The 16,345-nt window shown below is 55.7% G+C and overlaps 1 protein-coding gene across 1 annotated transcript in view; it reads left to right on the forward strand.

Moving 5' to 3' along the window:
* Positions 1-16,345, forward strand: part of LOC118021074 (cadherin-23-like) — a 328,706-nt gene that overhangs the window by 239,856 nt on the left and 72,505 nt on the right. Inside the window, 6 exon segments of the mRNA XM_035021097.1 lie at positions 782-854; positions 2,534-2,650; positions 6,452-6,564; positions 7,809-7,916; positions 13,582-13,771; positions 14,080-14,225. Of these exon segments, the coding sequence (XP_034876988.1) occupies positions 782-854; positions 2,534-2,650; positions 6,452-6,564; positions 7,809-7,916; positions 13,582-13,771; positions 14,080-14,225 (747 nt within the window).

Below are 16,345 nucleotides of genomic sequence, written 5' to 3' on the forward strand. Positions count from 1 at the left end.
GAGGTGAACAGGAAGAAATTCATGTTGAATGATTACAAAAAGCAGTGGGGGAGAACCAGAGTCTTAAAGGGTGTAGGAATCGCCCCAAGCATGGAAGAGGGAGACAGAGGAGCGGGGGGAGCAGGAGGAGGCCGAGGCTGTGCCTCTTCAACCCCTTGGCCTGCACCAGCCCCTGGCCACTGTCCCTCTGAGCTGGTCTCCGGTGGAGGCTGGGCAAGGCGAGAACCGGAGGTGGTAGGCTCTGGGCCAGGGTTTGCCCCGGTGGGTAGAGGAGCCCCTGTTCTTATATGTACAGAGGAGCCTGGAATTCGGGCTCTGAGAGCCAGGAACTTCAGGGCAGGGTGTTCCTTTCTCCCTTCACTTTTGGCGGGGAGGGTCCTAGAACCTTCCACCGTCGTCTTGGCGGAGCTGGGAGGGAAGTTCCGAGTGGGCACCCCCAGCATGGAGGATGATGAGCTGAGTAGAACAGGAGTAAGCTTGGAGCTGCACTGGAAGACCAACGGGAGAGAGGGAAGCTGGGAGTAATATGCAGCTCCACCTGCTGCCTTCCTTCTCCATCTTCGTGGCCCTTACGTGTCTCTGCAAGGCCTGTCCTCCCTCCCCGAACTGTAGCCCAGCCAGGGGAGCATCCGTCTCCCCCCCGGGACACCCCACCCGGCTCTGGTTGTACATCCAGGCCAAAGCTCCTCCGTGCCAGCCACACTGAGCCTCCCCTTGGACAGCTGACCGGCCCTGATGGCCTCCCTGGCTTTGACAACCTGTCTGTTTCCCTTCCATCCAGGATGAGAACGACAACCCGCCCACCTTCAGCAAGCCTGCCTACTTCGTCTCCGTGGTGGAGAACATCATGGCAGGTACGGGCCCCGGCGGGGGAGGCTGTGAAGGCAGGAAGCCAGCAGACACACCCATGACAAGTCTGGTTATCTGCCAGCCAGCAGCTGTTTACGGAGCACCTACTATGTGCAGGCGCTGTGCTGGGTACTTGGTCCCCAGTCTCCTTCAGCTGCAGTCTAGCAGGGAGAGAACAGTCAGCCATCAGTAATGGAACGACCTTGATTAAGCGAGCATGTACAGAGGGACTGAATCATGGTGCTGTGAGGCCAGGGTGGCCTATGTTCCTAAGTGAGAACGTCTCTCGGCCGTGTCTCTGGTGGCAGGGCCCAGCTTGCAGACCCGGGACCACCAGCTCCACATTCGGGTTCCTGGGGACCCGCTCTGTTCTTGGGGCAGGCTGACAGCTCCCCCTTACATCCAGGGTGGACTATTCTGGTGGGGAAAAACCCCCCCAATCAGGAAGAGTTGCTGCATCTGGAGGGTGACCTTCTGTGGCACCATGGGGCCTTCTGAGGAGAGTCTCCAGATACCTTCCTGGTTCTGATGACTTCCTGGGTGGGTTCCAGGCTGTGCCCAGCCCACACTTCCCTGTCCTAGTCAGGCATCCCCTGGAGAGGATCAGCGCTGAAGCAACCCCTTGCATTCCCCATCGTCCCCACAGCCTCTCTTAGGAGAGGCCTTCACCATGGCACTTAATCCTCTTCCACTTTGCACTTGGATAAAGGGTGTGTCAAGGCCCATGTACCTGTCCCCCTGCTCAGGGTAAGACTGAGAGTTGGAGGCCTCACACTCCCTGGAAGGGGCCAGAAAGACCTGCCTGTCTCACAGCCCCCTGCCTGGCCCCTACTACCCCTGGGACTCTTGATTCTTCCACACAATAGTAACCCCCATCTGTGGCTCAGTGAGAGCTACCATGAGCCTGCAGCCTGCATGCTTTTCCCCGGGATCTTCACCAACAACCCCACAAGCTGACTTTCTAGGTAGACCCATTTTACAGAGGAAGAAGCTGAGGCTTAGTGGCCAGAGGTCCCCTGGGATTCCAGCCTGGGCGCCATGAGTCTACAAGTCCACCCATTGAATCTCCTCAGTGTGGCCATTAGGTGGCAGTGGGAGACAGGAGGTGGCTGGAGCCACAGCCCAGCAGACATGGCCTCGGACAGGCCGCTCTCAGGGTCTCTGGCGAGGGCCAGTGCAAAGGCTGGTTCCCTGACCCAGGATTTCACAGAGATGGACATGAAAGTGAGGGCCTTAACTAGACATTAAAGAGAAAATAAAAACCCTTATAAATTCTCCCTTGTGAACAAGATGAAACAAGACCAAAATTGAATACAATAAATGTGGAATAATTTAATATAGGGCTTCATTTCTTTTTGACTCAAAGTCAAAGCTGGTCAGTCTGAGTGTATTTTCTCTGGTGAGCAGCCAGAGAGAGGTAGGGGAGAGCAGTGGTATGCTCTTGGGATGGGGGGGGGCAAGAGCGGCGGGTGTAATCCACCCCAGGCTCCAGGACCCCCTCCCATGGAGCCTTGTCCCCACGCAGCCCTGGGAGCTCTGGTGGTTGAGCCCACTCTCATCCCTGGGTGTCCCAGTGGCAGGCTTCCTGTCTCCTGAAGGCTGGTCAGCAGGAGGTACCGGTCCTGCTCCCAGGCCTGGAGCTGTGAGCCTAGGGTGAGCATTCCCCCCATTTGTCTCCCGGAAGGAGCCACAGTGCTGTTCCTGAATGCCACAGACCTGGACCGCTCCCGGGAGTATGGTCAGGAGTCCATCATCTACTCCTTGGAGGGCTCCTCCCAGTTTCGGATCAACGCCCGCTCAGGTGAGCCCCAAGGTCCCTGTCCTCCGTGCCTCAGGCCGACTCCCCATGCCCAGCCTAGGACCTGCCCCTGAGCCAAGTTCTCCCTTCCTTTCCCAGGAAGCCCTCATCTGGAGCATGCCAGCTTTGAGCATCTGGTTTCACCCCTGACATACGAACTTGAGTGTGATTAGTGATCTTAAACCCCCCCCCCACAAAATTGGAACATGAATGTATCCACAAAGGATGTCTTTCAATGGTGAAGAGCCCTGTTATGTTTCAAATGTGTTCCATTTTACAAACAGCGGGCTAACTTACCACCGTGTGGGGGATCTCTTTTCTCAATCCTCCACGTCCCCCTCCCTCGGCTGCTGACCTGTTTCTTGAACCCTGGCTCCTCTTCTTAACACGGCATGTGCCTTGGGTTCCTCCCTGCAAAATGAGGATGGTCGTGTTAGATCTAGGTGGAGTGTGGATCACATGAGTTGTTACAGGGAGCACTCCTAGAGTAATCCCTGGCACACAGCAAGGGCTAACACAGTGACGTCTTCCTCATCGTTCTTTTTGGTCTTTTCACCCAGGGGCCCCCAGCCCCGACCCCCTACTCGGTCCATGAAGCTCTCGGCCTTCTTCCCCCTTCTCCATGTGCCTCCCTTCAGATCTTTCTCCCTCGAAGCTGGGAGGAAAGGGGGAGGACAAAAGCAATAGGAGAACCCAGGTCGGAAGCTGGGAAGGAATATGAGGCCCCTGGACATTCGTTCATATCCTCATTCGATGTCAGTGGGGGCCTGCTCTCCGCCAGGGGCTGGGTGCTGGGGCACAGGATGGAATTAGACATGGCTGCCCTCATGGGGTTCCCAGGCTACTTAGTGGGCATGCAAGGCTCCCCACTTCTAAATACCCATTTCTGTATTAGATAAGGGCACTGAAGGTACCAAGCAGGCCAACCCTGAGATCTCAGGGGCTCAACACAACAGAAATTCTGACTCACCCAGCAATCCAATGCCATGTTCAGTGGACAGCCTTGAGCATGGCGATTCTGGGACCCAGGCACCTTCCATGTTGTGGCTCCAAGGTCACTGCAGAGGGGAAGAGAGCCTGGCATGCTGTCTAAGGAGATGTGTATGGGCCAGGACTGGAGGTGACATGCATTACTTCTGCTCACATCCTCTTGGCCAGAACCAGGCAATAGCCCCACATCTAGATGGAAGGCAGCCTGGGGAGGTCGTTTCTGGTCTGACAGCCCCTTTGCAGCAGGCATTCTAGCCTGGGGAAGAGAGCAGGTGTCTGATGGACACTGGCCAGCCCTGCTGCAAGTGGCTGGGGGGAGACATTAAATCTTCCTGTGACCCATGCACCCCACCGTCCAAGTCTACCTTCAGGCTTTCTTTATCTGCTTTTCCTGGAAGCGAGGGGAGCAGACGGTACTGACATGTACAAGGCTAGACCTGTCCAGGGCCGTCCTGAGCCTCTTACTCCACCTCTGACGCAATGGGGGCCTTCCTCCCTGCTTGCAGGAGCATCTGCCCCCAGTGAGTCTGCGTTTCCAGGGGGCTCAGAATAATATAATTCACGAGCATTAGCCAGGTGCTCAGACAAGCATCATGCCCGTTTATCGCCTCCACCACTCTGAGGCAAGTACTAGCATCACCCTTATTTTCCAGATGGCGAAACTGGGGCATAGGACAGGTTAAGTAATTTGACCGAGGACTTGGAGAGCCTGAACTTCTGACTCCGGAGCCCAGACTTCAAGTGCTACATTATATAAGCCACGTTAGAGCCGCACGTTACCACCCACATGTGGTGATGGGCACGCTGACCTTTCAGCACCCGGCTGCCTCCCCAGCCAGGGACCACATCTCCACCCTGGGGCCTTTAATAATGACATGGACATTTTCTTGCTGCCTTAACACAGCTCCTTCAGCTATGAAGGTGTAAGTGTTTTCCTCTGAGCTCCTCGGTCAAATTAGCCAGGCCCGCTCCACAAAGGTGGCCTTAATTGGATCTAATTTCCCAGACAGGAGGAGCCATCTATCATGCAGACAAGTTCATGTTTAAAACTTTTTAGAGATTAATTTCTTCCTTGCCCTGCCAATTAATTGACACCGCCCCAGCAAGGAACATGGCCTGGTGGGCCAACCTTTGCCGGTCTTTTGTTTCTGTCCTTAGCGCCTTCCCTGCCCTGTCCCCACCCCCCGCTCCCCCCCCCCAGCTCCCCGCTCAGTCCTGCACAGGTCAGAGGACAGGCCAGAGTGGCAGGGAGGGAAATGTGAGACCATCTGGCCCAGCTCCTTTATTTTATGGTAGAATAAACCAAGCACAGAGAAGTTGAGTAACTTGTCTCAGGGGGCACAGCTCAGGCAAGGGGGATAAAAAACAAAAACAAAAAAATGGATGGTATACAGTCCCCGCCTTGGGGAATTCTCATAGTCTGGAGAAGGCAATAAGCATTTCCTGTGTGCTGGGAGCTTTACCTATAGCTCTGTTAATTACTGAATCCTCTCAAGAGTTCTGGTTGGAAAGCATACTAATCTCCCATTTTACAGATGAGAAAATTGAGGCTCAAAGAAATTAAGTAACTTTTCCAAGGCCAAACATGTAGAAAGGGCCATAATCGGAATTCGGATCTGGGCCTCACTGTCCTCGAAGCATAGCTCTCTGCCATGGCCCAGGTCAGAGGTAAACGGCCTGCCTACCACCATGTGCGGAGGCTAGCAGGGACCAGCTCACACCTGCTCCTGAGAGCCAAGTTCAAGGATCTCCTCCATTCCTGGTTCCAGGCCATCAAGTCAGCAGCTTACAGTGGCCCTGGTGGGAGTATTTACACCATGAAAATCAGCAAATGCTTTTCTTTCTTTCTTTCTTTCTTTCTTTCTTTCTTTCTTTCTTTCTTTCTCTTTCTTTCTTTCTTTCTTTTTCTTTCTTTCTTTTTCTCTTTCTTTCTTTCTTCCTTCCTTCCTTCCTTTCTCCCTTCCTTCCTTCCTTCCTTCCTTCTTTCCTTCCTTCCTTCCTTCCTCCTTCCTTTCTACCTGCTTTGGGGAACCAGTTATCAAACAGTGGCACACCACTTTATATGTGACCAGGGTGACCTCTGTGTTTCAGTTACACCAAAATACAAAGAAAAGCCCAAAAATGGGCAGATAAGTGGTCAGTTTTAAATGTTTGTAGTTAACGGAATAACTCGTTTATACACTAAAAAAATCCTCAAGGCAATAGAATCATGTTACAAGGTCACTTATTTTATGACTATTATCAATGCTTTATGGGTTGACTTGTCACCAGTGTGAACGTGTGTAAAACACATCATCCGTTTCCGTGTCGTCCCTGTTTTTCTGTGACTATCTGAATAAACAGTGCCAGGCACTGTTCTAAGCCTTCTGTGATGTCCACCAAATTAAGCCCTGACAGCCCTCTGAGGTAGTTCCTATTACGTTTCCCTTTTTGACCAGATGAGGAAACTGAGGCACAGAGGATTGAAGTCACAAGTCTCAAGTGACAGCGCCAGTAAGATCATGCCACAAGTCTAAAAATGAGGTCTTTTGTGCCTGAGCTTGAGGCCAGGGGTGCTCCCGCCCCATTCCCCAGCCCCTAACCCCATCCTCCGCCTAGGTTGTCCCACATGCAAAAAGACTTCCCTATCAGGGGGTTATGTTGCCACCTCAGAGGTTCCAGTTCCCAGGGCATGGGTGCTCCCCCCCCACCCCTACGAGCACCATCCCACACCCCCAGCATATGCACACACGCTGCCAGATCATGTAAATATCCCTCACTCTCTCCTTCTTTCCCTGCTCTCTCCCTGGCCTACCCCATCCCTCCGTCCCACAGGTGAAATCACCACCACCTCCCTGCTTGACCGTGAGACCAAGTCTGAATACATCCTCATCGTGAGAGCCGTGGACGGGGGTGTGGGCCACAACCAGAAAACTGGCATTGCCACTGTGAGTGCCCACCCCTCCCCCGCCCCCTGCTCCCCACCTGCTGCCCAGGAGCTGCCCCCTGGCCCATCTGCAGGTCGAACCTGTGTCCTGATGCATTGGGAGTGGGGGGAGGGTGGCAGATACCAACTCACTGTCAGCCAAGGTCAGCCCTGGGGCCACTGCAGCGAGGGGGAAGAAGGGCATTCCCACCAGGGACATGGGGGACTCAGGAGGGACAAATGTTCCTCCCCTGTCCCCAAAAGACCGGCTGGGCAAATAGCAGAAGGATGAGCTCCAGAGGCCCCTCCCTCGGGGCTCCTACAAGGAGCAGGTATTCCTGCCAGAAAGAGTGGCTCTGAACAGGAAGCAGGGCCTTAACCCTGGTGCTGAGAAATGATGCCTAGGTTTCCCTACCAGGAGTAAGTAGGATCCATCAAGGCCCAGAACCCCCATCCAAGCTCTTGCCATCCCACCAAGGTGCCTTAGATATAGGAAGCTAGAGAAGGGACATCTGAGGGTCCTGATTGAGCTCTGGGCTGCAGAAGAGACCGGGGGGTGGGGGGCAGTGAGAAGCAGGAAGCCCCCCTATGGGAGAGGAAGTAGAAAGACCCACTGACAGGTCCCTCTAGCCACCTCCCCTCCTTGATCCTACTTGCTTTCTCTGGCTCTCCCTCAGGAGCCCTCCCCGACCTTTCTGCCTGGCCCTCACCCTTTCCACAGCAGCTGTCCCCCATCCCAGTTGTCCCCCATCCTTGCCCGGCCAGAGGGGTGGGGGTCTGTATTGCTTGGCCAGGGACCTGGCAGAAAAATCCCCAGAACCCCATTCCATCCTGGGAGGCTGCTAATAGGATTCTGAGCCCTATAAATAATTTACCTGGGTGGCAGGTGAGCAGGGAAATTGCTTGGCTCATAGCTGAGACTGACAGAATCTCAAGGGATCCTACCAGATCCCCGACCCTGTCCATCCCCTTCCTCCAAGCCTGGGACGGCTGAGAGATGTCCCCCATTACAGGAAGAATTTCAGGGGTCATTGCATTCATCCCTCTCCTTCCTGATGGGACAGCACCTAAATGCTCTTCTCCTGGAGGGACCTGGCTCCCTCCTGTGCTAGAAAGCCCAGGCCCTGCCCCAAGGCCTCCAAAGTGGGTGGAGCCCGTGGAATTCCTGCTGAGATGCTCCTCAGGCCCCTGAGTGTGCCCTCTCGTGGGCCCCGTCCCGCACCGCTCAGCCAGACACCTCCCTCTCTGCTCCTCGTGGCCCCGCAGGTGAACATCACCCTCCTGGACATCAACGACAACCACCCCACCTGGAAGGACGCCCCCTACTATATCAACCTGGTGGAGATGACCCCTCCAGACTCCGACGTGACCACAGTGAGTGGTGGTGGGACAGCAGAATTCCAGGCTGCCCTTCTCAGGGTGTCTGCCATTCCTGCGTGAGCCCTATGGGCTGGCACATGTGGGACCGACGCACTTCCTGTTTCCCTCTGAGCCAGCCCACGGAGCAGACTTCCAGAAGCTCTCTTGCGTGGTAGAAGGTAGTCAGAGGCTGGGGGAAAGCCGTCACCCGGCCAGAGGCAGTGGGCTTCTTCGGGCTTTATCAGAGGGAGCACAGACAGCCCAGGGATAGTACCCAGGCAGCTAGGGCTGGTTCAGCTAGAAACCACACTTGCTGAGACCCCAGGACTCTGTCTGTACCCAGAGAAGTGCCCTCACCCTCCCCTAGCAAGGCGCCGGCCGCCTCCTCAAGTCACACAATGTAGGCTCTGTCCCCCCACCTTTCCTTCACTGCTTCTGTTCCCAACAGGTTGGCCCCAGTGGGGTGTTTGAAGTTCACCCAGGGATTTTTCTGGCCTGGAATATTCCAGGTTTGCCTAGGCCCCTGTATGCGTTGCGTGCAGGGATATGACTCAGAGTGGGGAGCAGGGGAGACATGGCCAAAGTCTCAGGAGTCTAGACTGGAGCCAGCATCCTGGGGAAGATGAGGAAAGCCAGGATTGAGCACTCCACTTGATCAGCTCTGGGGTTCACATTTGTGGGGTCATCTCCTCCCCTCACCCTTGTGCACCATTTGGCTTCATTTGAGGTGGTTTATCCCCAGGGTCCAGCTCCATAGCCACTCAGCCAGCATGACAGACGTGAACCTGATAGTTCGTGGTAACCCCACGTGCCTCAGGCACTGCCCGAGGCCTTCTCCTGAATTCTCTCTCACCCTCATAGTGATCTCACAGGGCAGGTGGACTCATGGCTCCCGTCGTACTCTGGAGGAAAATGGGTCTTGGAGTTTGAGGGGTCAGCCCAGGGTCCCAGAGCTAGTAAGAGGTGGTGTCAGGACTTGAACCCAGGTCTGTCTGACTTGAAAACTACCTGGCCTAGCCCTCCATCTCTGCTGGTTCAAGGTGCCCTGGCAGGTGGCTCAGGTCTTGAGTAACTGGAGAACGTGGGTGGGATGGGAGAAGGGAGGGAAAATTTCACATCCAGCAGTCCAGGAAGGCTGCCCCACCCTGGTGGGCCCCAGCCTCCCCACCCCACCCCTCACCAACCACAGCCAGTAGGGACAGAGTCTAGAAGGCGCAGATGTCAGCCTTAAAGGAAGCTTCCTGTCCTCCTTTCCCTATCTGAATGGCTCTCAACTGGTGAGTGGGTCCCCCTCCCAGAGATTCCAATAGGGCCTGGGTCAGGGATCTGGAATCTCCCTTTTTTGAAGGCCCTGTGGGAGGATTTTTTCAAGCAAAGGGCCGGGTGTGGAAACCACTACTTTAGTTCCTCAGCTCTCTCTAGGGCTCGAGATCCTGTGGGTACTCTCTGCTGCCATCTCGTGGGCACTTGGGCTCTAGCCAAGACAACTCCAACCTGGGACCCCAAAAGAGCCTTCCTCGAAGCACCTGTCTGGTCAATTCCTACCTTTGCTTTATGTCTCTGCGAAAATCCTCCCCGGGGGAACTGAGGGGCAAGTGAGACAGGTGTCCCTGGGAGAAAGTGGCTGCATTGGACACCAGCCAGGGGAGGCCATTTTTGAAGAATCCACCTGCCAAAGAGGTTTGCTGGACTGGGACTGCACTTGGCCTTGGGCGGTTCCCAGGATCTGGTCCCCAGTGGTCCTCTCCGGGTCTCCAGACTTCCTCACAGCCTTCTGAGACATTAGCAGGTGTGGACTACATTGCATTTAAGGACAAGTTGTAGGTTAGATTTTCTAGAATTCTTAAGAATTTTTGGAATTCTCTGGAATTCCCAGGTATGTGTGATGGTGACCAGGAAACTAGAAATCAAGAAGGTCGTACATTAGTACAATCTGTCATGGCAAAATAATTTTAAAAGGAATAGTCATAAAATCCGGTTAAATTTTATGGCTCGTAGGCATTTATATGTGGGTACTCTGTAATACCACTCGGGGCTCTGTGAGACCTTCTAAGGCCACAAAGTGGCCCTGGGTAAGGTGGGGGCTGTGGCTGAGATGGAGAAAGGTAGTTCGGGGCAGGGGAGGGGGGCAGCTGACCCAGAGGTGATGTTGGGGAGGAGGCCGTGTTTGCAGAGGGGCTGCCCACCTCCTGACACCTGTCCCACCACCCTTCCCACACTCAGTCCCCCCACCACGCACGCTGGCCTCTCAGCCTCCCGAACCCAGTAAACCCTTCCTCCCCTCAGAGCCTCCGCACAGCCCTTCCCTCCCCCACCCTGCAGAGCATTCCTCTCCCTCTACCCCCCACCCCTGCTTTTCCCAGGGTTGCCTCTTTCTCCTCTACCTGTCCCAGCCTAAAATGCCGCTTCCCCGAAGAGGCCCTCCCTGACCACCCTGCCTAATGTAGTTCTGCCCACTCTCTACACTGTTTCTTCCGGAGCTGATCCCACATCTGTGTTTTATTCCTTTATTAGGTTGCTACCTTACTCAGAGGCAGTGTAGCTTAGTGATTAAGCAGGCAGCCTCTGGTCCCAAAATGTCTAGGGTCTAACCCTGGCCACATTCCTTACCAGCTCTGTGACCTTCGGCAAGTCACCTCACCTTTCTGTGCTCCAATCTTCTTATCTAGAAAATGGGGCTAGTAAGAGTCCCCACCTGATAGAGTTGTGGTCCCTACTTAATGGGCCACATGGTAAGTGGTAGATTCATGGTAGCTCTTCTCACCACACCTCTGCTAGAATCATACCCGTCTTGTCTGCTGTTGAACCCCAGTGCCCAGCACAGTGTCAGGTGCATTGTAAGAATTCAAACATTGATGGGCGCCTGGGTGGCTCAGTTGGTTAAGCGACTGCCTTCGGCTCAGGTCATGATCCTGGAGTCCCGGGATCGAGTCCCACGTCGGGCTCCCTGCTCAGCAGGGAGTCTGCTTCTCTCTCTGACCCTCCCCCCTCTCATGCTATCTCATTCTCTCTCTCAAATAAATAAAAAAAATCTTTAAAAAAAAAATTAAAAAAAAAAAAGAATTCAAACATTGGCAAATGCTAGTTGTTGAGGGACTTGTTCACCTTTCTTCCCCACTTTACCTGCAGCCCTCCCCCCACCGCCAGCTCTGCCAGGTCCGGCCGGGTCTTCCTTGTCAGAGAGAGGTCAGGGTGTGTGCCCCACAGCTCTCCCAAATGCCAGTGACTTTGAGAGCCACGTGTAGACAAGCATGTGCCTGCATCCCGGCACACGGCCAACTGTCCTGGCATGTGCTTCGGCACGCACGTCCGTGCGCCCAGGGTGTGCACCCGCCCCGGCATGAGCTTGCACCTTGGCCCTTTTCGATTTGCAAGTGAGATTTTTGGCTCAACCCTCCCTCCTGGCTCCTGTAGGCTCCTTCAAGGACCTGGCTGATGGGCATTGATTTAGAGCCTTTCAAAACCCTCCAGCAAAATAAGAGAGGGGAGAGGGAGAGAATTATTCCCCATCAGGCCAGGAGAAAAACGACAGTGTGACATGGGAAATGGAGAGGGAAAGTGGTGAGACTCTACACAGACTCCCCCACCCCCGACAGGGAGTGGGCCAAGAGGCAGAAGCCAGGGCCCAGCCCCCACCCAGGGTCCCTTGGAAGCAGCTACCCCAGGCACCCTGAGGCACTTGCACTCAGGGGCAGGGAGAGAAGAGGAGAAGTCCCCAACACCCCCATGTAAAATTGATCTCCGCACCTTCAGCAACAAGCTGCTAGCCTGGAACAGGTCATTTAACTGCTCTGTGCCTCGGTTTCCCCATCTGGAAAAATGGGGATAAAAACCCTCCTCCTATAGAGAGAAGCACTGTAGAAATGCAAGGCTTGTTGGTCTCCTTTGTCTGTCAGCAGAATGACTTTGCCAGGCTGAAGTGACCCCTGGCTTGCCTAAGAGCCCTGCCTCCTGTTGTCAATGCAGGGGTCCCCTTTACAGAGGCTGGGGAAACTGAGGTGACCTGCCCCATAGCACAGCGAGGGCCCCTCGGGCCTTCCCCCCCCCGCCGCCCCCTGGTGCAGCCAGGTGCACCCACTCCCCTCCTACCTGGCTGAAGCAGAAGGAGGCCCTGCAGGGCTCAGGGTTCAGTGCCAGCACAGGCCTCTCACCCTGGCCACTCCAGACCCTGGGGCAAGATGGGGGCCCTCGGCCAGGGCAGCCCATTTGTCTGTTCTGGTCTGGTGGCCCCGGAGACACCTCCGGCTGGGGACTAAGCCAGAGGAGGGACAGATTCTGCTGCCAAAGCACAAAAGGCCCCTCATCCAGTAAGATGAAGGAGCTGACGAGGCCAGGCTGTCATTGCCGAGCGTCCTGGAGTTAAGAATGACACTGTCCTGATACGGCCCTGGGGACTGCGGTCACCACCCCCCTCCCATTGATCTTGTCCACCTCTGGTGCCCCAGGGACCTCTACCACACAGGGCAGAGGATGAGCTCAGGGGTGCGTACTGCTACTGTCCTGGGACCCTGGGAGGTCGCCAGGGTGGGAGCTGTCTCAGCCTCAAAGCTGGTGCTGTGTGACCTTGAGCCTGGCCGATGCCTCCCTGAGCTCTGCTTTCTCCTTGGGGAAGGTAGATGCTAGAGAGGTTTTCTCCAAAGCAGGAGATTGGCAGGCATGGGGATGGGGAGAGAATGGGTTATGGGGGTCGCCCTGGGTTAGGAGGGCACTCAGGTTGATCCCTTCATGGGGTGAGGTTTATAAGTGGGGAACCAAGTGGGGGGCCTGGAGAGCTAAAGGCCCTCCCCCTTCTCAGGCAGGGAGACTCAGCCCCCTCTGTCCTCCAGCCTCCCCTTCCTGCAGCCCCAAAACACCTCTAAACCGGGTGGCTTGTCCATGGCTCCCTTCCCCCACCCTGTCATTCCTGGTGTCACAGAAGCCTAATTCTTTTCAAATTGCCTCACAAAAAGTCCAAAGGAAGGAAGAGAAGGTTTGAGGAGGAGGGTCCAGTTCCCCAAATCCAGGGTTTCAGATTCTTCCCAAAGGTTCAGCCTCTTCAGCCCTTCCCAGCCTCCCGTAGAATTCCTAGTCCCCAAAGAATTCCATGATCATGGACCTCCTGGGCACCCCCTGCTCCCCCGAAAGCCCGTGAACGTGTTACCCCCACATGTCTGGAGAGCAGTGACACGAAGATGTGCGAGCAGCCTGGCCTGCTGGCTGCTAGTGTGGGTTCCAGAGGGACCCAGGGCCACTTTGGGCTAAGAGACCTTGGGAGCCTCGCTGAGCCTCATGTGTGAAATGCACATAATCGTAGACCTCCTCCTCACAGGGCTGTGCTCATGGTACTTGTCCTTACAGAGGGCCTGGCATGTATGAGATACAGAGAGCTTCCCATATACTGGTGTGTGCCAAGTTTTGCTTCTAGAAATAGAAGGCTGGGGCTTAAGTGGGGAAAGGGACTGGCCTAGGGTAAAACTGAGTGAGTGAAGAAGCCGAGGAGCTCAAGACTTCCCCTGCCAACCCATCTTGTGAACTTCCTGCCTCCCATCCCCCATGAGACCCCCTACTGGAGCCGGGAGGGATGGGGGGAGGGAGGGAGGGACACAGGTGTGAGCTCAGACATCCCCAGGCAGGCAGTGCGGGGCACCGAGATGCCCTCCCCTGGCTAGGCTCAGTGGAGGATGGGCTCCCTCCTGGGCAGGTGGTGGCCGTGGACCCGGACCTGGGGGAGAACGGCACTCTGGTGTACAGCATCCAGCCACCCAACAAGTTCTACAGCCTCAACAACCGCACAGGCAAGATCCGCACCACCCACGTCATGCTGGATCGGGAGAACCCCGACCCCCACGAGGCGGAGCTGATGCGCAAGATTATCATCTCTGTCGCTGACTGTATGTGCCCCCCGCAGCCCCGCACACCTTGGCGGTGGCCCCCGACTTGTCCTCCCTGAGTCCTGAGGCCTGGGTACAGGAGGGCTGTGTCGTGATTGCTAAGAATGGGGTAACACCCACTTGCCAGTTGTGAGCCCCGCAGACTACCCTCAGAGGGTGGCAGTGGCTGGGGGTGCGAGGCCCGGGCTGCTCCCTGGAGGGACCCCTGGGATGGAAACGTCATTGAGCCTGCCTCCCTCTCCCCCCTCCCCTTTCTCCCTGTCCCTGTCTCTTTTGCACCCCTCTTTCCATCTCCCTGGCACCCCCAGGTGGCAGCCCCCCTCTGAGAGCTACCAGCAGTGCCACGGTGTTTGTGAACCTCTTGGACCTCAATGACAATGACCCCACTTTTCAGAACCTGCCTTTCGTGGCTGAGGTGCTGGAAGGCACTCCGGCCGGGGTCTCTGTCTACCAGGTGAGTTTCCCTTTCCTGGCCTGAGCTCCTGGTCTGTCTCCCTCACCTCGTCTCACCCAGCCAGCAGGTGGGCAGAGGCGGCCCTGGGTGCCTAGCCTCATGCTGAACACTTTGCAGTGGTGAGGCAGGGGATGCCAGCCGAGACCACCAGACAGGACACACCGGGCTTGGAGAGCTAGTGCTCTGAGAGATGTAATGGAAGGCTTCCTGGAGGAGGAGGAGGGGCTTGAGCTGGGTCTTAAATGATAGGTGGATTTGGAGAGGTGGAGGGAAAGCACCAAGGAAGATGACAGAATCCTGGGAAGCCAAGTCAAACAGGTCCCGGTTATGGAGGTCTGGCCCAAGACTCTCAACACTGCAAGCCTGTAGCTGGTTCTAGAACACAGAGAAGGTTGATGGGTGTCGCCCAGGCACCCTGTCTCCATGGGCAGGCCACTCTCCCATCAGCCTCAATGAGCTCCACACAGTGGGGGGGGGGGGGGGGGGGGGGCCCCCCCCCCCCCAGGGGGGCGGAGAACCCCCCCCCCCCCCGAACGGCGGGGGGGGGCCGGGGGGGGGGGGGGGGGGGGGGGGCGGTACTCTCCCCACTTGGCAGGAGACTTAAAGAGACTTGTGGCCAAGAAGAGGTAGGGCCTGATCTTGAACCCAGCCCCTCTGCCTCCTACTCCATCACCCCCTGTCAAGAAGGCCCTGAAGGGGCTCATTCAGGAAGGATGATGCCCTTTTAGGAACGCTGGAAGGCCCTCGTGATTAAGAGCATGGGCTTTGGAGTGCACCCAACGTGAGTGTGTGTCCCAACTCCTCCACTTGTGTGCTATGTGACCTACAGCAAACAACCTCACTGGGCCTCAGTTTTCTCACCTGTGAAATGGGGCTCATACTAGTACCTGCCTGGCTGTGCTGCGGGGATTCAGTCAGACTTGCGTGTCCAGCAAGCTGGCACTTGAACTGCGGGAGATCCACGGTGGCCGATGTGCTAGTCGTCAGGGGTCTGTTGTGAGGGGTTACACCTGAGACACAGCGGGATCCAGTGGCAAAGGGCCAGCCTGATCCCACCCGAAGAAAACAGGTTGCTTGTCAGGATACCACAGTGGGTAACCTTGGTGATGCCCTGCAGGCCTGCTGTGCCTCAGTTTCTTCATCTGTGAGAGGAGATGAGTAGTGGTCTTGGAAGGTCCTAGGGCGCAATCTTGCTAGCAGGACATTCTCCCAAATGCCCAGCAGGGGGAGCTGCGATCCAGGGAACGGCAGCCAGTCCCTGAGGAGCAGCCCCCAAATAGGAGGGGGCAGGTGGGTGAGAGAGCCAATGAGCGCCGCCCAGAGCCCGATCTCCGGGGGCTCACAGACAGTGCAGACAGCACAGCTTCTGAGTTCACAGAGGAACTGGCTCAGGCATGAAAAGATGGTTGAAGGAGCTGGAGCATTTATTTTGGGAACTGTCCTCAGATACAGGAAGAGGGTTCTGACAGGAGCGGTGCGTTCCCCGGTGCCCCCTACAACCTGGACAAATAGTGATTTCCGTTGGATGGGTGGAAGAACCTTCTCCAGGAATTAGAGCTGTATGCAGATAAATGAGAAGTAGTGAGCCCCCCATCCTGGAAAGCATTCAAGTTGAGTGGACACCCTCTTGTCCTGCTTGTTGATGTTAGACTAGATGATCTTGATGTCTTTCACTCTTGAGAGTCTTGACTTAATCCAAAGCTTTTATTTGAACTGTTTTTCACAGTTCCTCAAAGGTCTCGAATCTTCTTCTGTGAAACTTTCAATATATCAGGGTCTTGAGTCAGGAGAACTCTCCTCGGGACTAGGGATGCAGACGGGAATAGTGTAGGGGTTTAGAGGATGTTTGCCTGCCTACACGTGGCCTCAAAAGACAGTTTCAAAATAATAATCAATCATCAGGTGACTTAAACACTGCACCTTTCCACCATCTTGTTGTTGTCTGATAAAGCAGGGGAGAGCGCTGTTGATCGTTTTATGTAGTGGAGCTTCGCATGGTCCAAGGGCCCTTGGAGTGGTCACCACTGCTTCAAGCCAGCAGCCAGGAAACCTGCTAGAACACAATGCGGTTCGGAGTCCCGAGCCAGCCAGGATCCATGGCGGGGCGGGGGGGGGGGGGG

The sequence above is a fragment of the Mirounga leonina genome, unplaced genomic scaffold (genome assembly GCF_011800145.1).
Source record: "Mirounga leonina isolate KUSES-001 unplaced genomic scaffold, KU_Mleo_1.0 Mir_114, whole genome shotgun sequence".
Classification (NCBI taxonomy): Eukaryota; Metazoa; Chordata; class Mammalia; order Carnivora; family Phocidae; genus Mirounga; species Mirounga leonina.